Below are 25,828 nucleotides of genomic sequence, written 5' to 3'. Positions count from 1 at the left end.
TGAAGACAGAGGCAGAGATTGGACTGACACAGCTACAAACCAAGGGATTCCTGGGACCACAAGAGGCACTGTTCTGACTGTATTTCTCTGTTTAAGAACCTTCTATGGCTCACATTTATGTACAATATAAAAATGTGAAAACTTTCCTAGCTTAACATTTAAGCTCTTTAGTGATCTGGTTCTACCTCCCAAATCTATATATGCTTTCGTGTACCTGCCTTATTCCCACAGTTCATTCTGCCTGGAATGTTTTTTACCCATCACACACAAAGATCCGTTTTCTTAGATATTTACTTTTAATGAATGCCAGCTTCCCTATAAAAGCCTCTTTTATTCCCCTCAACTGGAGGTAGTCTTTCCCTCCTCCAGGTTTCACTGTATATATCTCTACTAATATTAGAGCTGCTTAAATAATCTTTTCCCCTACTAGTCTACGAGTTCTTTGAGGACAGAAGCACTGGCTGGTAGATCACTTACTACTGTATTTGTACGTAGAAGATGCTCAATGTATTTGATAGAAAAATGAATAACAAAAATAAATAAGTGAAATAATGTATAATTTAAAACACCACTCTATGAGACCACTCATGTTCTATAAAAGATAAAGATCATTAACAAAAGGGCCATGGGATTACTGTCTAAATATTTACATAACACCTCTACTTCATAAAACCCTCTCTTGTAAAGTATTTAGAAGGTAATACAAGCCAACTTTTCAGAAGTGCTGCAAAAAAACTGGGAAAAATTGAGCCAGAGAATAAGGTTGGTGGGTATGTTGAGAAAGCAGATTAGTATCTAAAGCCTGAAAAACAGGCACATTTGAAAGGAGAAATATCTGGGTCCAAACTTCAATCACTATCAGTTAGAACAAAGATCCACTGACCTGGGGAGGGGACTGGTACAGGTTGGGATTCACCAGAACTCCCAAAGGCTCTTCAGAAGATCTATCCAATTTGGTCAGTGGTTGGTTCAAGGTTTCATTGGCAATGGCCTGTATTGTCTCATCTAGTCTGTGATGATAAATGAAAGGATGCAGTAATTGGTAATGTTCTATGTTCAGAATATCCTTACTACCAACATAAAAACCCTTCAACAGTAATAAAATTTGAAATTCAAAGAGGGGTCCATGGACGACCTTCCCTGCTGTCCCCAACCAACTTCCTTCTCTTCCCTCCAAGAATCCTAAGGGATATAAGTTAGTATAAGTTCTGGAAGACTAAGAAAATAGGTAGGGCAGACTACAATCATTCATCAGTTTGACAAGATTAAAAATGCCAAGATTAGAGAGGCTGCCACAAATAGTCCAACCCACAGAAGAGTATTGTATGGCAGCCTATTTATTCAACACATTCAATTATTCCTCTGCTCACTCGGGAGTCCTCTCCAGTTCTTCATGCAGATCTGAATTCTATCCTTGCTTCAAGCCCAGAAGTGGTAACGAGGCCCTCTACTGGCCCAGCACAAAAGCACTTACTCCTTCCTCTGAAGTCTTACAGCCTCTATCTACTCTTTATACCATCATCAGGTACACCTCAGGTTATCCTGTGCCTATGGCGTTTGCTATCAGTAAACTGGCTCTAAACCTACAAAATAATGTGATAATTTTCATTTAAAGATAATGGAACTAATCCTACTGGTTAGTGAGAGATCGTGGATCTTGCAGGAACCCTATCTCATTCTACTCTATAGCTCTAAAGTACTTGCTGATGTACTCCATACCCTTACTGGAGGCTTTACAAACATTTGTGGATGATGATAATTCTGAGTCACAACATAATGATTTTTACTGTTATAAAGGCAGTCCATGTTTATTATGGAAAAATTGGAAAATACAAATTAATAGAAATAAAATGAAAAATTCCTTATCCCATCACCCAGAAATATTTTTTTCTTTGTATCTGTGTATCATATCTAACAGGGAAGAAAAGAAATAATTATTTTGAAGTAGTAGTAGAATTTCTTTTAGAGAGAAAATAACTTTTGTTTGGAAAATTCTATGATGGATTTGCCAGGTATGAAAGCATTACTGTGCTCACCAATAACCAGTTCTCTGTGTAATAAAGAGAGACGGTGTGCCATTTCCAAAACAGAAAATGGGAGTATGATCTCCAAATGCTTTCTTTTTAGTGCTGTGCTGGAGCCAATGGGCATATCTCACCTGAACTCTAAGTTCAGTGACTACATGTGTGTGGCTTGAATTGGCCATAATGGGAATAGGTTTTATAGCAAATTTGATGGAAAGTTCAAAGATTTTCCCATATATCCCTAGACCTCCACACATGCATGTTTTCTCCCATTATCAGCCATCTCTCACTAGAGTGGTATATGTTATTTACAATTAATCAATCTACACTGACACATCATTATCACCCCAAATCCATAGTTTACATTAGGGTTTACTCTTGGTGTTGAGACTGTACCATTTGAATACTTCCATCCACAGAGATTTTTCATTTTCCTACACTTACAAATTATGCAGTATTATACATATTTTTATTTCAGCCAATATAGTAACACATTGTTTTAAAATTTGCATTTTCTTGATACATATCTTTTCAGACATTTATTGGGTATTTGTATTTCCTCAGCTATAAATTGTCTGTTTTTAGCCTTTGCCCAGATTTCTACTGTATTTTTTGTCTTTCTCCTTTGATTTTCAGATCTTTATATGAATATTACTCTTTTGATTGTTAAAAAAGTTTAAACTATTTTGTCAGTGGGGTACTGTCTACTTTATTTAAGATATCTTATGTTTTTTTCCTTCTGGGTTCTATAGCTTGCTTAGAAAGAGCTTTATCACACCAAGACTGTCACTATATTCTCCTATAGTACTATATTCCTGATTCTTATATTTCTTTTACAATTTAACTCTTTAGTAAAACTTACTATAACATCATGGTTTCAGGTAGAGACCTAATGTAGATATTTTTCCAAGTTGGTGGCCAATTATCCCATCATCTATTTAATCCTTTCTTACTATTTAGAAATGTTACCTTTACCAACTACTAAATTTATATACATACACAGACTTACACACACATACACACACAATATAGACACACAGGTCTTCTTCTAGATTCTAATGTCTCATTGATCTATTACTGTACCCAAACTTACATGTTTCTATTTCAGATGAACATATTATATTTTAAATTAACAAAAATAACAGATCCATTGGAAGGGGCAAATCCTTTACAGTCAAACTGCCCCCTTCTTTTAGACCCTTCTTGGTGTTGCCCACTTACTTGCTGTGATACTCAGCTAATGGATTTTCATCTTCCACAATCTTTCTGCCTGCAAAGTCAATGGTGATTTTCTTAGACAGTCGAGAGGCATGTCGAAATTCTCTCAACTCCTCCTCTCGTTTCTGCAGAGCTTCGCGCTCAATTTTGGACAACCACTGGTTAGAATCACTGGCAAAGTAATCTGACTCATCATCAATGACTTGGGTCCTTCGAATGCTTAGAAAGAAAAAGAATACATGGAAATTACTCCACCTACTAACAAACAGGATACTTAAATTACCAGGAAACTGTTTCAAGGTAGCTCACTCTTCTGCTGTCCTGAAGGTTATTATCTCAAATACAGATGCCCAAGAATGTTCCAAAAACAGGTCAAGCTTTGCCTGGTTCCTAGCTACTGCATTCAGCTCATCCCCACTGCAAGCTAGTTCAGCTCCTAGAACTCACCCGCAGGCAGGAAAGGACATAGCTCCATAATCCATTGTCCTACCTTTCTTACTAGTTCAGCCCTCACCTTCTGATTAATGGGCTTCTGTCTGGTTTTACTACCCATGAGTTCATCTTCCATCTTCCAAAAAGTAAGAACTTACTCAATAGCCTAGTTCTTCCACAATTAGGACCCAGTCTATTCTTGGTAGGTCCAATTAATACCCTTTCTTAGAAACTAGAGTTCTATCTTGGTCTCTAAGTTCTATGGCTTACTCTTCAGACATCCTATTACTTTACTACTATATATCAGTTTCCACGCCTCCTGCCAACCTTCACTAATATAAACTGGGGTCAGGTTCCAAGATATGACGATCAGGCCTATTTCTAAGATCATACTGACAAAAGAACTGAGAACTAGAAGGAATCTTGATGGCTCAGCTTTCATTCTACAGAAGATGAACCTTGGGCTCACAGAAGTTAAGTGACTACAACACTGGATTTGTGCATAATTAATATGCATAGGTATAGGGAAATATTGAAAGCAGATTAATATATTGATTTCAATTTTTCAGGAGTCAGCTGGAATGATAAGATTGGAAAGGTTAAGAGGGCTCGGGAGAAAACTGATCCTATACGTGAACCTAAATAATGAAACTGATACACTTGAACACACCAGAAAAGGAGGAAAATCAATAAGAAGAGACCCTTTTCTAGTTTCTAATTATCAAAATTACTCCATTTCTAATTCTACTTCCAATTATGTTTTACTGGGTAGGCCTACAAGTGATTTTAAAAGATTAAAGAGTGAATTTGAATTAGAAACCTTGTGATGGGCTTACTTAAGAAATAAATTTTAAAGTTTTACCTCCAATATTGATAGCAAATGGGTTGGAAGTAGCAGGTATGTCTAACCAAAGGATAATAATGCCAGGAACAGACTCCCAGGTCAGTTTACAACATGTAAGGAATTTAGGATCTAAGATCTCACATATTCTCACATGCCATTTAAGAAGTCAGTTTAATAGTCCTATTTAAACTTATCAGTAACTGGTTTTAGTATATATTTTATTCAACAGAAGAAGAAAAATGAAAGAGAAACAAAAAACAGAACTAACAAACGAATCCATAAATCTGCCTCCTAAAGAGAAGTCAGTGGGCTAAGTGACAAAAGTGTAGAAGTACAAAAGTCAATTTAGGGACATTTTAATATGTGGATTATTAAATCAGAAAAAAATCTCAGGGTCAAAAGGAAGGGAATGGGTAAATCGTGCCTTCTTATGATATAGTGTTACCTACACTCTCCCAGAGGCAATTTCTTATAGATTCTCTAGAACCTAGAGGAGCACTTTGAACAGGGAAAACACTCTAATATATGTTGACTGAATAAACCAATACCTGCACGAAACAAGTGGGGAATTCTGTCAACCCAAATCAACTTTCATGGAGGATATACTAGCATTTGGCAAGAATCAAAAAATGTTGCAGGGTAGGATGCTCTTGGTAGAAGCCTATCTTATTCAAATATGGATTCAAAAACAAGATATAGGCCTCCTATGTTGAGGATCCAGCTCTTCCTTCATACTTTACCCCAAGTACCAAATGCCAAAATGTTTTAATGGCCAGAATCTGTGGACTGGTTTATTTCTTATCATTTGTTATTCTAACCGCATCATACCTAGTTCTGTCAAATTCTAACAGTTTGTCTTTATGCTTGATAGCCTTCTCCAGACCAGACTTAATTCGCAATTCTTGATGAGGAAGAAGGTCCTTGGCAGAGATGTCCACCTTTCCAGAGTTCTCTGTCCCTGAAATTCAATAAGGAAATCGAGTGGTGTCAGCCTATAACACAAATGAGTTGCACCACTGAGATCAGCAAAGAACAAATATCAAAAGGTCTGGCTCTGCTCCTGAAGGCTGACAGCCTTCATTTCAACAGAAAACAAACAAGTAAACAGGCCAGGCTTTACTTGTCAAGCATCAAGCAGTGCTTGACATATAACAGTTCTCAACAAATGCCAGGATTCATTTCTTCCCTGGTGGAAATTTGGATCACTAAGGGTACTAAACTCTTTAACAACACAATATAAAAATCCCTTATAATTGAAAACTTTATTTAGTAGGGCTGAATGTCACCTTTAAGCATACTTTCATACATCAAAATAATAAACAATGGAAGAAAAAGGCAAGAAATTGCAGGAAAGAGACAGAAATGAATATTGAGAACTTTTCAGATGTTGAGTATTTATTACATATTATGTCATTTAATTCTCACAATTATCTGTAAGGCAGTTTATGTCATCTACATTTTACATATAAAGAAACTAAAGTTCAGAGAAGTTAATAAATTTACTGAGTTTACTCAGTAAAAAAGCGTTGGGAAAACAATTAGCTATTTATAATGAAGACTGACCTTTCCTTTTACCTAAAATTGTAGGCTTGCTCAAAGTCCTGTCAAATTTTTCTTTTAAAATAAAAAGAGAGAGAGAGGAGGAGCCAAGATGGCAGCATGAGTAGAGCAGTGGAAATCTCCTCTCAAAACCATATATATTTTTTTGAAAACACAACAAATACAACTATCCTTAAAAGAGAGACCAGAAGATACAGGACAACAGCCAGACTACATCTACACCTGCGAGAACCCAGTGCCTCGTGAAGGGGGTAAGATACAAGCTGCAGCCCGGAGGGACCCAAAGGCACCTCACCCCAGCTCCACGGTGGGAGGAGAGGAGTCGGACGGGGAAGGAGAGGGAACCCAGGGCTGCTAAATACCCAGCCATGTGATCCGCACCAGAGCGCAGACACACAGTGCGTGGGATGCTGGAAACTAGGGAAATAGAACAGTAAAACCTGCGAGTGGGACCCCAGAGCCAGAGCACCTGGGACACAGAAAAACGAGTGCTTTTTAAAAGTCCTAAAGGGGCAGGGACCTCACAGCTGGACAAAGCGTCCCCAGACACTCAGCCCAGCACCTGGGATCCCGGAGAACTCCAGGCGCCCTAACCCCCTGGGCAGTATGGCAGCTTTAAGGCTCCTCACAGCGATGGCCACGCCCACAGCAACAGCGGAGCTTACTCCACAGAGGCCGGGCAAGAATCACAGCACAGCTGCACAGCACAAGCCACTAGGGGTCGCCGTTCTCCCAGGAGGGGGAGGCCATAAAATAGCAAGAAGGGACATTCTCACAGCCAACACACGTGCCAGCTCCCCACAACCACCTCTATCGCCACGAAAAGGCAGAAGAATTTGATCCAGACCAAAATCACAGAGACAACCCCTGAGAAGGAGCTTGGAGATATAGACCTAACCAATCTCCCTGAAAAAGAATTCAAAATAAAGGTCATAACCATGATGATGGAGCTGCAGAGAAAAATGCAAGAGAGAACAGACAAAGTAGGGAGGGAGACTACAGAAATAAAATAAGCTCTGGAAGGATTTAAAAGCAGAATGGATGAGATGTAAGAGGCCATTGATCGAATAGAAATCAGAGAACAGAAACACACAGAAGCTGTCACAAAGACACATAAAAGGATCTCCAGGAATGAAACAATATTAAGAGAACTGTATGACCAATCCTAAAGAAACAATATCTGCATTATAGGGGTACCAGAAGAAGAGAGAGAAAAAGGGATAGAAAGTATATTTGAAGAAATAATTGCTGAAAACTTCCCCAAACTGGGGGAGAAAATAGTCACTTAGACCACAGAACTCCCAACAGAAGGGACCCAAGGAGAACAACACCAAGACACATAATAATTAAAATGGCAAGGATCAAGAACAAGGACAGAGTTTTAAAAGCAGAAAGAGGGAGGTAAAAGGTCACCTACAAAGGAATACCCATCAAGCTATCATCAGACTTCTCAATAGAAATCTTACAGGCCAGAAGAGAATGGCATGATATATTTAATGCAATGAAACAGAAGGGCCTTGAACCAAGAATACTACATATAGCACGATTATCATTTAAATATGAGGGAGGGATTAAACAATTCCCAGACAAGCAAAAGTTGAGGGAATTTGCCTCCCACAAACCACCTCTACAGGGTATTTTAGAGGGACTGCTCTGGATGGGGGCTCTCCTAAGGCTAAACAGATGTCACCAGAGAAAATAAAATCACAGCAAAGAAATCATGAAAACCAAACACTACCTAAAGACAAAAAATTAAATCAACTACCCACAAAAGCAGTCAAAGGAAACACAAAAGAACAGAGAATAAAACATCCAACATATAAAGAATGGAGGAGGAGGAATAAGAAGGGAGAGAAATAAAGAATCATCAGACTGTGTTTATAATAGCTCAATAAGTGAGTTAAGTTAGACAGTAAGATAGTAAAGAAGCTAACCTTGAACCTTTGGTAACCACGAATCTAAAGCCTGCAATGGCAATAAGTACATATCTTTCAATAATCACCCTAAACGTAAATGGACTGAATGCACCAATCAAAAGACACAGAGTAACAGAATGGATAAAAAAGCAAGACCCATCATATGCTGCTTACAAGAGACTCACCTCAAACCCAAAGACATGCACAGACTAAAAGTCAAGGGATGGAAAAAGATATTTCATCCAAACAACAAGAAGAAAAAAGCAGGTGTTGCAGTACTAGTATCAGACAAAATAGACTTCAAAACAAAAAAAGTCATAAGAGATAAAGAAGGACATTATATAATGATAAAGGGGTCAATCCAACAAGAGGATATAACCATTATAAATATATAAGCACCCAACACAGGAGCACCAACATATGTGAAACAAATACTAACAGAATTAAAGGAGGAAATAGAATGCAATGCACTCATTTTAGGAGACTTCAACACACCACTCACTCGAAAGCACAGATTCAACAGACAGAAAATAAGTAAGGATACAGAGGCACTGAACAACACACTAGAACAGATGGACCTAATACACATCTACAGAACTCTACATCCAAAAGCAACAGGATACACATTCTTCTCAAGTGCACATGGAACATTATCCAGAATAGACCACATACTAGGCCACAAAAAGAGCCTCAGTAAATTCAAAAAGATTGAAATTCTACCAACCAACTTCTCAGACCACAAAGGTATAAAACTAGAAATAAATTGTACAAAGAAAGTAAAAAGACTTAACAATATGCTCCTAAATAATCAATGAATCAATGACCAAATTAAAATAGAGATCAAGCAATATATGGAAACAAATGACAACAACAACACAAAGCCCCAACACAAAGCTGCTGTGGGATGCAGCAAAAGCACTCTTACGAGGAAAGTATATAGCAATCCAGGCATATTTAAAGAAGGAGGAACAATCCCAAATGAATAGTCTAATGTCACAATTATCAAAACTGGAAAAAGAAGAACAAATGAGGTCTAAGGTCAGCAGAAGGAAGGACATTAAAGATTAGAGAAGAAATAGATAAATTGAGAAGAATAAAACAATGGAAAAAATCAATGAAACCAAGAGCTGGATCTTTGAGAAAATAAAAAAAATAGATAAGCCTCTAGCCAGACTTATTAATAGTAAAAAAGAATCAACACACATCAACAGAATCAGAAACGAGAAAGGAAAAATCATGACGGACCCCACAGAAATACAAAGAATTATTAGAGAATACTATGAAAACCTATATGCTAACAAGCTGGAAAACCTAGAAGAAATGGACAACTACCTAGAAAAATACAACCTTCCAAGACTGACCAAGGAAGAAACACAAAATCTAAACAAACCAATTACCAGCAAAGAAATTGAAGCGGTAATCAAAAAACTACCCAACAGCAAAAATCCTGGGCAAGATGGATTTACCACGGAATTTTATCAGACATACAGAGAAGACATAATACCCATTCACCTTAAAATTTTCCAAAACATAGAAGAGGAGGGAATACTCCCAAACTCATTCTATAAAGCCAGCATCACCCTAGTACCAAAACCAGGGAAAGACCCCACCAAAAAAGAAAATTAAAGACCAATATCCCTGAGGAACATAGATGCAAAACTACTCAAGAAAGTATTAGCAAACCGAATTCAAAAATACATCAAAAGGATCATACACCATGACCAAGTGGGATTCATCCCAGGGATGCAAGGATGGTACAATATCTGAAAATCCATCAACATCATCCACCACAAATAAAAAGGACAAAAGCACATGATCATCTCCATAGATGCTGAAAAAGCATTCAACAAAATACAACATCCATTCATGATAAAAACTCTCAACAAAATGGGTATAGAGGGCAAGTACCTCAACATAATAGAGGCCATACATGATAAACCCACAGCCAACATCATACTGAACAGCGAGAAGCTGAAAGCTTTTCCTCTGAGATCGGGAACAAGACAGGGATGCCCACTCTCCCCACTGTTTTCAACATAGTACTGGAGGTCTAGCCCACAGCAATTAGACAAAACAAAGAAATACAAGGAATCCAGAATGGTAAAGACGAAGTTAAACTGTCACTATTCGCAGATGACATGATATTGTACATAAAAAACCCTAAAGACTCCACTCCAAAAATACTAGAACTAATATTGGAATTCAGCAAAGTTGCAGGATACAAAATTAACACACAGAAATCTGTGGCTTTCCTATACACTAACAATGAACTAATAGAAAGAGAAATCAGGAAAACAATTCCATTCACAATAGCATCAAAAAGAATAAAATACCTAGGAATAAACCTAACCAAGGAAGTGAACGACCTATACCCTGAAAACTGTAAGACACTCTTAAGAGAAATTAAAGAGGGCACTAAGAAATGGAAACTCATCCCATGTTCTTGGCCAGGAAGAATTAATATTGTCAAAATAGCCATCCTGCCCAAAGCAATCTACTGATTCAATGCAATCCCTATCAAATTACCAACAACATTCTTCAGCGAACTGGAACAAATAGTTCCAAAATTCTTATGGAACCACCTAAAACCCTGAATAACCAAAGCAATCCTGAGAAGGAATAATAAAGTGGGGGGTGGGGATCTCACTCCCCAACTTCAAGCTCTACTACAAAGCCACAGTAATCAAGACAATTTGGTACTCACACAAGAACAGAGCCACAGACCAGTGGAACAGAGACTCCAGACAATAACCCAAACATATATGGTCAATTAATATACGATAAAGGAGCCATGGACATACAATGGGGAAATGATAGTCTCTTCAACAGATGGTGCTGGCAAAACTGGACAGCTACATGTAAGAGAATGAAACTGAATCACTGTCTAACCCCATACACAAAAGTAAATTCGAAATGGATCAAAGACCTGGCTGTAAGTCATGAAACCATAAAACTCTTAGAAAAAAACATAGGCAAAAATCTCTTGGACATAAACATGAGCAACTTCTTCATGAATATATCTCACCGGGCAAGGGAAACAAAAGCAAAAATGAACAAGTGGGACTATATCAAGCTGAAAAGCTCCTGTACAGCAAAGGACACCATCAATAGAACAAAAAAGTATCCTACAGTATGGGAGAATATATTCATAAATGACAGATCCAATAAAGGGTTGAAATCCAAAATATATAAAGGGTTCACACACCTCAACAAACAAAAAGTAAATAATCCAATTAAAAAATGGGCAGAGGAGCTGAACAGGAAGTTCTCCAAAGAAGAAATTCAGATGGCCAACAGACACATGAAAAGATGCTCCACATTGCTAGTCATCAGAGAAATGCAAATTAAAACCACAATGATATACCACCTCACACCAGTAAGGATGGCCACCATCCAAAAGACAAACAACAACAAATGTTGGCGAGGTTGTGGAGAAAGGGGAACCCTCCTACACTGCTGGTGGGAATGTAAACTAGTTCAACCATTGTGGAAAGCAGTATGCAGGTTCCTCAAAAAGCTCAAAATATAAATACCATTTGACCCAGGAATTCCACTTCTAGGAATTTACCCTAAGAACGCAGCAATCAAGTTTGAAAAAGACAGATGCCACCCTATGTTTATCGCAGCACTATTTACAATAGCCAAGAAATGGAAGCAACCTAAGTGTCCATCAGCAGATGAACGGATAAAGAAGATTCACAATGGAATACTATTCAGCCATAAGAAAACAAATCCTATCATTTGCAACAGCATGATGGAGCTAGAGGGTAATATTCTCAGAGAATTAAGGCAGGCAGAGAAAGACAAGTACCAAATGATTTCACTCATGTGTGGAGTATAACAACAAAGCAAAAACTGAAGGAACAAAACAGCAGGCGACTCACAGAACCCAAGAATGGACGAACAGTTACCAAACGGAAAGGGACTGGGGAAGGTGTGGGGGAAGGGAGGGATAATGGGATTAAGGGGTAATATGACTAGCATAGATAATGTGGTGGGTAGGGGCATGGGGAAGGCAGTATAGGAGAGAGAAGACCAGTAGTGACTCTATTGCAGCTTATTAAGCTGATGGACAGTGACTCTAATGGGACACGTGGTGAGGAGTTGATAATGGGGGAATCTAGTAACCACAGGTTGTTCACGTAATTGTATATTAATGATACCAAAAAAAAAAAAAAAAGACTAAAAAGTAGTTGCAAAGAAAAGTAGAATTCCCATATAACTTTCATTAAGCTTCCCTTAATGGTAGTATGTTATCTTATATAACCATAGTATAATTATCAAAAGTAAGAAATTAACATTAGTACAATACTATTAGTCAAGTTACAGGCTTTGTCTGGATTTCAACATTTTTTCCATTAGTGTTATTTTTATGTTTTGGGATCCAATTCAGGATCTTATGTTGAGTTAGTTGTCATTTCTCCTTAGTCTCCAATCTGTGACAATTTTTCAGTCTTTCCTTATCTTTTATGACCCTGAAAATTCCTTATTCTTAAACTTTTATCCAACAATTTTAGCATCCATTGGTGGATCTTGTCTGTAGGAATTACTACTACTATTGTAATCTAATGGTGATTTTCTATCACCCTCATTCCTTTACTTTATTTACTGGAATTCTTTAATAGAAAGAGCTATCCCTTCATTCCTAATTTAACTTTAGTTAATTCAGGATATTTAATCTAATTATTTAGATTATAATCCAATACTATTACTATTATTAGTTTTTTTGCTCAATGTTGCATGATGTTAATAATAACTTAAAAAAAATAGCTGCTTATAGAATAAATGAGTGAATAAACTGCATCTTGCATACTAGGATACAAGAAACAATCACCAATAAAACAAAATATATCTGTCACCAGTGATCCAATCAGAAGATTGCTGCCTACCTGACATTAGCTTCTTCAGCAATTTCTGACTCTTGTTTGAGTCACGCTGTAAAATATCCTGTTCTTCACGAGTACATACCTATAAAATAGTAAGAGTAAGGTGATCTAATAGTTAAATCATATTGTTTCCTTAATATACCTGAAACATAACCTCAGATTACACATTAGATACGGTAATAAAATGAAATTTGGTGCTTTTTTATCCAAACACACATGCCAAAAATACATATATCCAAATGCGTTTTGCCCTCTTTTCATTCTCCTTTCTTTATGAACCATACAAAAAGTTATGTCATTGAGTGTTCCCACGTAACTTGATACTTAAAAAAAATATCTAACCTACTATCAAACGACAGACTTGCCAACATTAAGATTAGTAAAAATATACAAGACTCTTTTTGTATATATACAAAAATATACAAGACTTCCAAATCTAATTGTGAAATCCATGTCTTACAAGAGAAGTTATAAGATGTCTTATTAGAAAGAACCAAGAAGCAAATCACAGTGCCAACAGCAAAAACTACTCTATCTTGTGTACTATATATATTGTTTCTTTGCCTTTAAATGTTGCCTTCTTGTAAAATAATGAATATATTAAGCAAAGAAAAAGCTCTGTTTAGTATAAAATCCTTACAATTCTAAGTGGGGAGGCTAAGAAGGGATTACTTAAAAAACTATTTCATACTGAGCTTATAAAACTGCAAGACTTCAAGGCCAATCTGCTTTACATTATCCTGTTTCTTGAACTAAAGAATCCAAGGGACCCAACAGAAAGCAGTGCGCTTCCTAGTGGTTGCCTCAGTGGCACACAAAGTTTCTGCCAACAGCTGTAGGGTGTTTTCTTTTGAGAAAGCCCCAGTGGGAGAACATTTACCTCCACTGTATGAACATCTTTGATGGTGGGCACTACATTTTTCAGGTCATCCACCGTATCTCAGCTTATTCCCTGAGTATATTGAAAAATTAAAGGCTCCATCAGAGAAGGGAAAACAAAGCAATATAATGTGGACACCTTCACCAACACTAAATGTTATTGCTCCTGCCAGCCAGCTCAACTGGTGGAACAAGTTTTCTAGACAACTCATTAGGGTGTTTGTGAGTCACTACTGCTACACTCGTGGGGTCCCTCTCTCAGACAAAACGGAGCCTTGAAAAAGTGATGTCCTAGAAACAGAAACTATAATGACCTGAGGATTATGTCACAGTGGTTGTTTTCCTAGCAATATGAGCCACATCTAAAGACTTTGACAAAAATTTTGACATTTCAGGTTCTTGAATTGAATTAATGTGATACAAGATGATGTATATTCTCAAACCCTTTTCACTAACAGGCCTCAGTACTGGGATATAAACTTAGGGCTTTGATTAATCAAATTCCTGCTTCTAGAATTTACTGGATATCTGAAGAAAGAAATTTACTAAGAAAGAGAAATTACAAGGGATATGAATGTCTCTATGTATCAGACAGAAGCATGGTAAAATAAAATATGAAAAAAACAATTTACCAGAGTACCACAGAATAAGCAGGGGCCGGAACCCTCCTGTTCACAGACGATACGCCCACAAATCAGACAGTTATTGATCAGCTTGTGCTTCTGGCCGAGGCAATCACAAGGGTGGCGACCCGGGATCAGGACTGCAAGCTTGTCCTGTCCCTCTTTTGTATATAAACTGACAAATTTTGTCTTCTTCTTTAAGGAGTTGTTGTTCTCTTGTGCCTAACAGTACAAAGATATCAGAAATAGCAAAAAATTAATGACAATGAAAATAAGTCAATCAGGGAAAAACTTCAGTTCTGTTCAATAAAAACTTATATATTACCCAAACCATAAAAGAAGAAACTTAGGGGAAAATACAAATTAGTTATAACAAAGGGTGTGAAGAAAGGTTATGCTCTAGACAAAATGAGCTAAATATACCTTGCCTTTTCTTCTAGCAGCTTTCAGCCCTCTGTTATAGCTGGTGGAGGTAAATGTAGCAGTAAAAAGCTGTTTATTTGACATATTTAAGGATAGCTAAATTGGAGATCATAAGAAACAAAATATCTCTAAAAGCAGTAATATTCACAGATTTAGAAATATGATCAATAAAATAAGGAAAATCTATAAAAAACTAAGGAAAAGATAGAAAACACCATAGAAAAATGGGCTAACGATCTAAACAGGAACTTCATAAAAGAAGATAACCAAATGGCCAACAGACACATGAAAAAGGGCTTAACTTCATTAGTCATCAAGATAAAGCAATATAAAACCACAATGCAATACCATTACACACCAACCAGAATGGCTAAACAGAAAATACAGGATGCTGTAATGCAAAGATACAGAGCAATTAGAAATCTCATGTGCTGTTGGTGGGAGCGTAAACTGCTATCTAGTAAAGCTGAACACATACTTATCCTGTGACCCAGCAATTCAACTTGGATAGACACTCAACAGAAATGTGTAAAATGCTCACTACAAGACATGAACAAGAATGTTTATTGCAGCATTGGAATTAGAAAATACCCACTCGCTCAACAGTAGATTGATGTATTCACTTAATAGAATCCTATGTAACAATGAGAATGAAAAGTACAGCTATATAAAACAATATGAATAATTCTCATAAAGCATGCTAATTGAAAAAAGCCAGACACAAAAGAGTATATACTACTTAGTCCCACTTATACATAGTTAATAAGCAGGCAAAACAAATTTGTGCTGTTGAAAGTCAAGAAGGTGTTTTCCCTTGCTGCACTGATGGACAATGACTGCACTGAGGTATGGGTGGGGACTTGATAATAGGGGTAAATGTAGTAACCACATTGTTTTTTTCATGTGAAACCTTCATAAGAGTGTATATCAATCATACCTTAATTAAAAAAAAGATAATATACAAAAAAAAAAAGAAAATAGGGCAAGATTTCAATAGGTCCCAGGGGTAAATGGTATATACCTGAGTGCTTTTTATGCTCAGTTTGTGAAAATTGACCTGCTCACCTTCTGTATGTATGCTATAAAACTAAAGGTTTAAAAAGAGAACTACATTTTTCAGCTTCTGTCTTAGTCCATTCAGGCAACTATAATGAAATATGACAGACTGGGTAGCTTATAAAGAGGAGAAGTTCATTTCTTATAGTTCTAGAGGCTGAAAGTCCAAGATCAGGATGCCAGCATGGTCGGGTGAGGGCTGTTCCAGGTTATAGAAATGACTTCTTCTAGATCGTTGTATCCTTACAGAGCGAAAGGGGCTAGGGAGCTCTGTGGAGTCTCCTCTGTAAGAGCCCTAAGCCCATTCATAAGAGCCTCACCGTCATAACATAAGAACCTCCCAAAGGCCCCACTGTCTAATATAAATAATCACACTGGGCATTAGCATTTCAACATATGAATTCTGGCAGTTGAGGGTTTGCATGGAAGGGGAAATAGAAACATTCCAACCATTGCAGCCTCTGACATTTAAAATGCATAAATGCCTTTCCCATCTTGTGGTCTTACTTTATCTTTAAATTGAGTTTCTCAATTATTTCCAGGGACTGAAGTTTTAGAGATGAAACATGTCAAAAGTTCTAATGGATAGGAAAGTTACTACAGGGAAAAGAAAAATTTTTTGGTGAGTATAAGAAGTGATATTCCCTAATGTCCAAAGCCAAAAGTTGGGATATAGAGACAATATCAAATAAGTCAACTTAGGTAAAAATTAAAATCTAAGACAAATGCTGAAGATATTACCTAATTTAGCAGCTCACCATTTTTCAAACTAGTCAATTATATCTTTGGTTCTCAGGGATGGTGGTGAAGGAATGACTAAAATCTCTAAGCAGAAACTCATACTTAGTTCCCATTAAAGCATCCAGTTACACTAAAATGAGATATTTGAAGGAATGAGGCCGGACTTTGATGAGGTCTCATAAATAATGGGCCGTAAGTATTTATTGAGAAGGCAAGAGAGAGAGAGAGAGAAGTAGAGGGGAAAAGAGGAGAAGAGGGCAAGTAAGAAAGTTCACAGCATACCACTCCACTGTAAAACCATTCACTTTTATGCTTCCCATTGTGCTTAGAATAAAATCCAAGCTAGTTATAATTACCTTAAAGCCTTACAAATGGCCTCTAGATGCTCTCCACCTGATCTATGTATCATTTTCGCCAGTCACACAGCCTTCTGATAGCTCCTAAAATACTTTTTCCCCATCCCCCTTTGCACTTGTTATTCCCTCTGCTTGAATTGTACCTAGCCCCCGCCGTCTTGCCCCCTTTACATACTGGTTCCTTTTCAGTTTTCAGGTCTTAGCTATATTTCACTCTCTCAGAGAAGCTTTCTCTAAAATACCCTACCAAAACTAGATCCTGTTCTACCAATCACTATTACACACTGCCATTTTTATTTCTTCCATGGCAGTTTTCACAACCTACAACTACTTTAAAAGTCTTTTTCTTTGACCATCTTTGCTATCTTTTCTCCGAACCACTAAAATGTAAACTTTAGGAGAGTGAGAAAACCTACTGTGTCTTGTTTATCACAGCATCTCTATTGTTTAAGTCAGTTCTTGCTATACAGTAGACATGCAATAAAAATTTCTGAATAACCAAATGAACTGCCTGTAGAAGTTGAAGACAAATTTACCTATGGGTGCAAATATGGAACTCTAGTGCAGTTTGATCATCATTATTTATGGTTGCAGATCTGCAGATTGGCCTACTTGCTAAAATTTATTTGTAACCCCCAAATCAATACTCCAGATAATATCATGATCATTCATGGACATGCACAGAATGACAAAAATCTGAGTCACCAAATGCACCTGTCTCCCACTAAGGTTGAACAAAGCAAGGATCTGCCTTCTTTTTTCAGCTCTCGTACTGTAAACAGGTGTTGTTTTCAAATTTGTTTAGTGCCACTTTTTTGTATTTTGGGGTACTTTTTCTTGCTGACCTCACCATTTAAAATGGCTCCCATGCATAGTGCTAAAGTACAGTGTAGTGTTCCTAAGCACAAGAAGGCTGTACCTTATGTAGAAAATAAAAAGTAAGTGTTCTTCTTCAGGCATGAGTTATAGTGCTGTTGGCCATGAGTTCAATGTCAATGAATCAACAATATATATTAAATAAAGTGTTTTTAAACAGAAACACATAAAATAAGGTTAAGTATTGATTGGTTGATGGATATGTTGTGACCAGAGGCTCATAAACCTAACCCTGTGTTTCCCCCAGGAGCACTGGGTCCGCACTTCCCTAATTCAGCATACACTTTGGCTCTAATGAGAAATTACTTCACAGCGGATAAACCATTTTTTCAAACTTCTATGTTTAACAAGTACAACACATAATGATAAAATATATACTCAGAAACAGGTTGTTGAGGGGTAAATTGCTCTTAAAGAGTTAAGAGGTAAAACTAAATGTTAAATCATTATTAATTTTAACATCTTTCCCTATCCAAATCTGGGAACTTAAGAGGAAAACCACAGTTTTTATTTTACCTTATCAAACCTGTCTAACAGCAAGCTTCAAGGGCACCTGATTCCTTAAGGGCCATTAATATAAACAGGGAAATACTCTGTCAAACTAAGATTGGCATCTACTGCACTAAAAAGCTAGGTTGTAGAAGTAAGAATATCACATAGCCAATGCAGGCTACTTCAATGTGGATTGCTCAATGAATGAGTTGAACAACAGATTAGAGCAACAAAGAACCGAATGAATTACAAGATTAAAGAAATACTTTTAAAAAGTAGCATACATAAATTTAAAAACATTTATGAACAACTTGAGAACGTTTAAAAACTGAACTAGAAGTTCTGAAGACACATCCTTAGGAAATCGACTCAAAAAAGAAAACAAACAATAGTTCTTATGTTGTTTTCAACAACTTTCTCTCCTGGATGTTAAAAATGAATTCATTAAAAGTTTACTATCATACTTTATGCAATTGTTTTTTAAATTGTGAAATAAGGCTTCAAAAATTTTATCCATTGTTTCATCATTCTGGCCAGAAAATATTTTATGTTTCCAGTCTACTTTCATCTTAAGATTCTATAAAATGGCAATCACCACTTATAAAATATACTTTCAAACACACACACACAAAATCTTCTACTTAAAAACAAGCATTTTTACTGATAAGAGCAATACAAAACTTTCTCAAAATAATGTACAGATGTATTACAAACTTGAATGTGAAAATCAAAACTTTTAAACTTAGAATTAAAAAAAAATTTTATTAGAAAATTTAGGAGAATCTCTTTTTCACTTTGGGATGGGGAAAATGCCTTAAGGCTTAGACAACCTATAAAAATCATAAAAGAAAAAGATCTATATATCCGACTACAACAAAATTAAAAATTCCTGAGCCAAAAGATACCACTTCAAAATAAGGCTTCAAAAATTCCATCCATTGTTTCATCATTCTGGCCAGAAAATATTTTATGTTTCCGGTCTACTTTTATGGGTAAAACAGACTAGTAGATATCTATATGCTTAACAAAGAAGTAGCACACAGAGTACACAAAAAACTCCTATAAATCTATTTGAAAAAGCCATCAACTCAGTAGAAAAACAGGTCAAGGATGTGAATAAATAGTTTATAAGAAGTCAAAAGGCCAAAAAACCTGAAACAAAAAAAACTAACAAACCTCCCAAAATGACACTCAGCCTCTACTTAGAACAGATGGCTATACAAAGTTACATGAAATATCATTTCTTATACTTAGAATGCACAAAACTTTCAAAGCCTGACATTGCATGTATTGGCAAAGTAGGAGAGAGAAATCTCTTACCCTGACAGGAGGATAGAATTGGTACAACCATTCAGAAATTAATTTGGTAGTTTCAACAAAAGAAAAATTAACAAAGCCTACCTATAACCTTAGTAATTCTAATAACAGAGAAACTCTAGATGTGAATAAAGGAAAAATGTAGAATAGTGTTCAGTGCAGTACTATTCATAACAGAAAATTATTATAAACAAGATAAATGTGCATTACAGATTAAAAAATGGAGAAATTAAATCAGTGGAACATTATGCAGAAGTAAAGAGAAACAAACCAAATCTACGTAAAAGCATGGACAGCTCTCAAAACGAAGAGTTCTAAAGGAGGTTTGCAAAATGACAGTATACTACTTATCCACATTTTTAAAAATTACATAAAAATATACTATATATTAGTAGACTCCTATGTATATAAAAAAATGGACTATCAAGATTCATAGTAAATTCATGATAGTAATCATCTGAAGGGTGGGTGGAAACCGGACTGTGTATTACATTTCTCAGTGTAGGCACTATTGATTCTTTGTTGCGGAGGCTGTCCTCAAGTCAGTAGGATGTTTAGCAGCATCCTTCGCCTCTACCCACTAGATGCCAGTACCACCCCTTTTCCCCATGTTCTGACACACAAAAATGTCTCCAGACATATTCCTTGGGGAGCAAAACTGCAAACCATTTGGTATAGGGAACAATGAGGATTTCGACTTTCTCTGTAAGGTTCCATTTATTTTATTAAAAAAAAAACACATTATGTAGGAGTTAAGGGAGAAACAAATCAAATCTATATATCAGCATGGAGAGCTCTCAAAAATAAGAGTTCTAAAAGAGGTTTGCAAAATGAAGTATACTACTTAGCTACACTTTTTAAAATCACATAAAAATATACTATATTTTATTAGAATTGAAGCAAATACAAAAAATATTACCAATTGTCAATTCTGGGTGGTCAGTACATGGATCTTTGTTATACTATTCATTATTTTTTCTGGGTTTTCCACCTAATAAAAGTAACTGTTTGTGCACAATTACCATATGATCCAGTAATCCCACTCTGGGTATATGTCCAAAAGAACTGGAAGTAGGATCTTGAAGACGTATTTGCACCCAGGTTCACAGCAGCACTATTCACAACAGCGAAAAGGTGGAAGCAACCCAAATGTACTTTGAGGGATGAATGGATAAACAAAATGTGGTATATACAGAAAATGGAAAATTATTAGACTTCAAAAAGAAAGCAATTCTGTCAAGCTACAACATAAGTGAAACTAGAGGACATCATGCCAGTCACAAAAAAGACAAATACTGTATGATTCCATTTACATGAGGTATTTAAAGTAGTCAAATTCTTAGAAATAGACAGTCAAATGGTGCTTGACAGGATGGGGGAGAGAAATGAGCTGTTTAATGGGTATAGACTTTCAGTTTTGCAAGATGAAAAAGATCTAGAGATCTGTTGCACAATATGAATATATGTTAAACACTACTGAACTATACAGTTAAAAATTATTAAGATTAAAAATACCAAATTGTATATCCTAAATATGTGCAGTTTACTGTATGTTAATTATACCTCAATAAGGCTGTCTTTTAAAAAGGCTATTCATTTTCATTATAAAAAGAGAAAATACAAGAGTGCAAAGAAGAAAAATTTTTAAAGTTATTGTCATATCACCTGAAAAAAACACCACTTTTAACATTTTCCTTTTAGCCTTTCTATGTATGTATGAGTGTATAAAAAAGTAGGTGTGTGTCAAACTCCAGGAAGGGATTAGCTGTTATCAAAAGGGAGGGGTGGGGGGCTGGAGGAGGGAGGGTGCGGAGGGAGGGAGAAGGGGATTGAGGGGTATTATGGTTAGTACACATGGTGTCAGGGGGGATCATGGGGAAGACAGTGTAGCAGAGAGAAGACAAGTAGTGACTCTGTGGCATCTTACTACACTGATGGACGGTGACTGCAATGGGGTATGGGGGGAATGGATAAGCAAAGGGGGGAATTGGGGGGAAACTCGTTAATATGGGTGAATGTAGTAACCACATTGTTTTTCATGTGAAACCTTCATATGAGTATATATCATTAATAGCCAAATAAAAAAAATTGTAAAAAAAAACATATGTGTGTGTATAAAATATATAGGTATTTTTTAAACACACAAAATTAGACATATATCTTTGATTAATGCATTTTTCGCTCAATATTCTGTGATGAACATTTTCTCAAATTTTTTATTTTGGAGGATAATTTTATTAGCTGTGTAGTATCCATTAAGTGAGGGAACCATAATTTATTTAATCTTTATCTAACATAAACAATGGTCAGTTCAACTTTTCAATACTATAAATAACACTGTATATAACATAAGTTTTTTGTGTTATTTCTGATTACTTTCATGAATTAGATTTTTAAGCCCATTAATAAGCCAAAAGTACATGTACATTTCCACAGTTTTCTTAACAGATGCTGACAAACTGTACCCTAGAAAGCTTGGTCCAATTTACATTGCCATCAGTGGTGTACAGGCTCCTGCTTTAATACATCCATATCACAGATTATTGTTTTTAAATTCGTTAGCAACTTGGTAGGCAATATTTTAGGGACTTAATATGTATTGATTTGATTACTAGCAGAATAACCAATCACTTTGTTTGCCTAGGATTTAGGGAACTCCCAGATTTGGTGCTAAAACTAGGAAAGTCCCAGGCAATTAGGGTGACAAATTGGCCACTTAATTATTAGTAAGATTAAACATCTATTTATGTTTATTGGTCATTTGTTTTTTCTTTTGCTTATGATGATCTTGGCTCATTTTATTTCAATTGATAAAAGACTTAAGTCTCTTTTGTCTTCTTTAACATTATTTTGCAAACACTTTTATTAATTCATTTTTTGCACGGTCATGATATTCAGAATGTTTTGATCACTACTCTTCCATCTTGGCATAATTAACTATTCCCTTCTGTTGGGAAATTTAGATTGTCAAAGTGCCCTGATTATATTTCACTTACCTCACAGGCTATTTTGAGAGCCAAGAGAGAATATGAAAAAACTTCTCTAAAAGCTAGATGATGACAGTGGTGGTGGTGGAGGTGTTGGATTACCCAAAATAGGAGCACTATTAGCTGCTAGAATTGTGCATTTTTTTTAGTATAAACCCACAAAAAAGTGTTGAAATTGAAGCCCTGGCTCACCTCATTAAATATTTTCCAATAAATATATATATATATATATGGAGAAAGATATATATATGTATGTATATAAAATAACTCTAAGCAAAGACGTACTTATAATACTTAATCAGATGGCCCCCCAAAATCTACCATACAGAAAGTAGTATGTCTTATCACTTACGATCCATAAAATGCATGTATTTGTTGAAAAATTGCCATTCTACAGCAATTTGTACACTTTGCTCTCTGTAATGTATCAGTCATTTCCTCTTCTCCATATAGCTAGAAAAAGATTAATTTTATAAGCACTCACCTTGGCCAAATCAAAAGGTGTCTTGACCTCTATGGTTGTATCAGGTTCAGCAAATGCAGGCACTTCCTGTCTGTTTCTCCCTTTCCTCCTACTCCTCTTTAGCTGGTCTCCTGATTTCTGTCCATCTAAAACTTCTTTAAGAAGAAAAAAATATCTATATGCATGCACATAGATTGATAATAGCAGGATTCAGTGGTGAACTAATAGTTAATAAAAAGAAGGTGATGCTTCATAGAGTCAGGAAAGTTTTTAAATCAAAGTTTTAAATATGAAGTCAGGAAAGTTTTTAAATTATCCTTTTCCCTCAAACCAGAATTAAATTTAAACCATTATTTTCAAGATTGTAATCAATGTAAAAACTACTGGCTAGGATTAAAAAGTCAAATTAAAATGTGGTATTTTAGATTGTATAATAATCATGATTTAAGATTATTTAGTTTGGTGCTCACCCTCTGTACTGTTTAACCGCTTACTTCTTAAAATGGTCAACATTTACTTTCATCCAGCTATACGTATAGTTGAAAAATGTTTAATCCATGTATAAATTTTTCAAATTATTCTACAGCCATATTTGTATCTGCAAACAGGTATTTCTGTGATATTTTCTAAGTTGAAAAAGTCTCAACTAGAAAAATATTCATTACAGATTGAGAACAGAACTAAAAATATGTTAAACACGATTTTGTTTAAGACAGTTATGAGGAAACAGACGTGACAGAAAATACCAGGTCTTATAAACCTAGCCATTTACCATTATTTCAACCTTCACTTAGTTACATTAATATGACTTACCGTCTTTTTTGAAGGACTGCTGCAGAGCATCAGAAATTAACTCCTGATCATTCTTTTGCCATTTGGTTATAAGCTCCTCTATGAACTGACCTTTTCTGCCCTCATTTCCCTGAAGGAGGTCAGTAACATATTCTCGCATCTCTTCATCACTCTCAATTGACAAAACATACCTCGGAAAACAAAGATACAAGTAACTGAAACAAGGCTAGTTTACACTATGTTTTTCAATAATCACAACAAAGATTTAAAAATTCCTTAATCCATTAGCGTGTATAACTTTAGCCAAGTTCTATGCTAGATGCTAGGGATATAAATTTGATGAGGACAAAAACCCTGATCTCAAGTTGTTCATAATCTAACTTTCATATAACCTCTTGTATTTCTAGAAACAAATCAGTGTTTTAAAGACAGGCTTGTGGGGCGATCCTTAACATAGGAATACTTCTTATAACTATACCTCTGCAGTCATTACATTTTCCTAGGGGTAATACAAATTACTTAATCTCTGTATTTCTCATTTTTTTTACTAAAAATATGTACACTACAATGTAACCAGTCATTAACATTCTTAACAGTTATAAATCAAGATTAACATCACATCAGAATAGCAGATGTATTTTATAGGAAATGTCATAACGGCTTCCTAAAAGTGAAATGGGGTTGGAGTGCGAGTCAGTACAACTTTTCTAGAAGTCAATCAGCCAATATATTTGATGTGCCTTAAAAATAATCCAATAATTCCATTTATAGAACTCTACATGAAATAAAAGAGACATAGGAAAATTTATGCAAAAAAGTTAATTGCATCATTATTTAAATTAGTGAAAAACTGTAAGCTATTTCAAACATATATTGATGGGCAAGGGGCAAATGAATTCAAGTTTTTGGACTTTACAAAATGTAATATGCCATCACTGACAGTGAAATTTTTGAATAATTATTATTGACCCAAGAAAATGCTCTCATATATAATAGTAAGTGAAATAGTAGGATAGACTGCATAGCATATGATCCCAATTTCTATAAAAGGAATGTGTATATCCATATACTTATGTATAGAAAAAAGACTTGGAGGTTGTACACCAAGGTGATTATCACTGAGTAGTACGATTAACGAACTTTGGTTTATTTCATTCTCCTTTTTTCCCTACAATGATTATGTTTTGAAAATGTATTACAATATGCATAGGAAAAAACACTGAGAGAAAAACTAATAGTTATCTCTGGGTTGTGGCATTATAATTTTGGTCTCCTCCTTTACCCTTTTCTGAGTTTTTCAGTTTTTAGTGAATATGTCACACTAGAGAAGAAAAAAGTGAAAAAACTTACTTATAAACTAAGATATCAGACTATGAAAGCATCATATGATCTGAAGAAACTGTAATTCAGACACGCTGATATGTAACACAAGAAAAATTATTATAAAAATGCTATATCTTTAAAAATTTTTAAATTATATTATTGTTCCATCACCAGTTGCACATATACTGGTTCTTTTCCTAGTGTGGGGGCAGATTTGCAGAGTTTTGATGTACAGGTGAACAAGTCTGTGCTTTTGGGCCTCAACAAGAGCATCTCCTAATCCATCAGAAAATTTTTAAAAAGGGCACACTGTTTTTCAAGATTTTCACAGTTTAATCAACTTGATCCCCAAATTTACCAGCCCTTATCAAGAGATTAATTGCTATCAAGGACTCCTGAGCTGCAAGGAACCTCAAAGGATCATTTAACTGTGGAGTATTCAAACCATCAGGGAAATATTTACAGAGTTCCAGACCTTTTGAATACATGACATATTCACTTTTTAACAAAGTATAATAAACAGCAGCATACATTCAAATATGCTACATTCCAAATCTTATTGAATCAACCAAAACATGAACTAATGCAAATTGTAGAACCACGTTTAGTTTGCTGACACT

The 25,828-nt window shown here is 35.7% G+C and overlaps 1 protein-coding gene across 3 annotated transcripts in view; it reads right to left on the bottom strand.

Annotated features, from left to right (window-relative positions):
* Positions 1–25,828, bottom strand: part of TRIP4 (thyroid hormone receptor interactor 4) — a 59,924-nt gene that overhangs the window by 32,290 nt on the left and 1,806 nt on the right. For all 3 annotated transcript variants that reach the window (XR_012120739.1, XM_037006065.2, XM_037006066.2), the window contains exons 2-8: positions 23,907–24,076; positions 23,115–23,248; positions 14,392–14,604; positions 12,884–12,962; positions 5,347–5,476; positions 3,246–3,461; positions 884–1,010 (exon numbers count right to left, since the gene is read on the bottom strand). Coding sequence is in view for 2 of the 3 variants with exons in the window: in XM_037006065.2 (XP_036861960.2) it covers positions 884–1,010; positions 3,246–3,461; positions 5,347–5,476; positions 12,884–12,962; positions 14,392–14,604; positions 23,115–23,248; positions 23,907–24,076 (1,069 nt within the window). In the remaining variant the exon portion in view is untranslated. The remainder of the gene's footprint in view (positions 1–883; positions 1,011–3,245; positions 3,462–5,346; positions 5,477–12,883; positions 12,963–14,391; positions 14,605–23,114; positions 23,249–23,906; positions 24,077–25,828) is intronic.

Source organism: Manis javanica, chromosome 8, assembly GCF_040802235.1.
Source record: "Manis javanica isolate MJ-LG chromosome 8, MJ_LKY, whole genome shotgun sequence".
In the NCBI taxonomy this organism is placed as follows: domain Eukaryota; kingdom Metazoa; phylum Chordata; class Mammalia; order Pholidota; family Manidae; genus Manis; species Manis javanica.
Note: the sequence above shows the minus strand (reverse complement) of the source record. Positions and strands in the feature narration are given on the sequence as shown.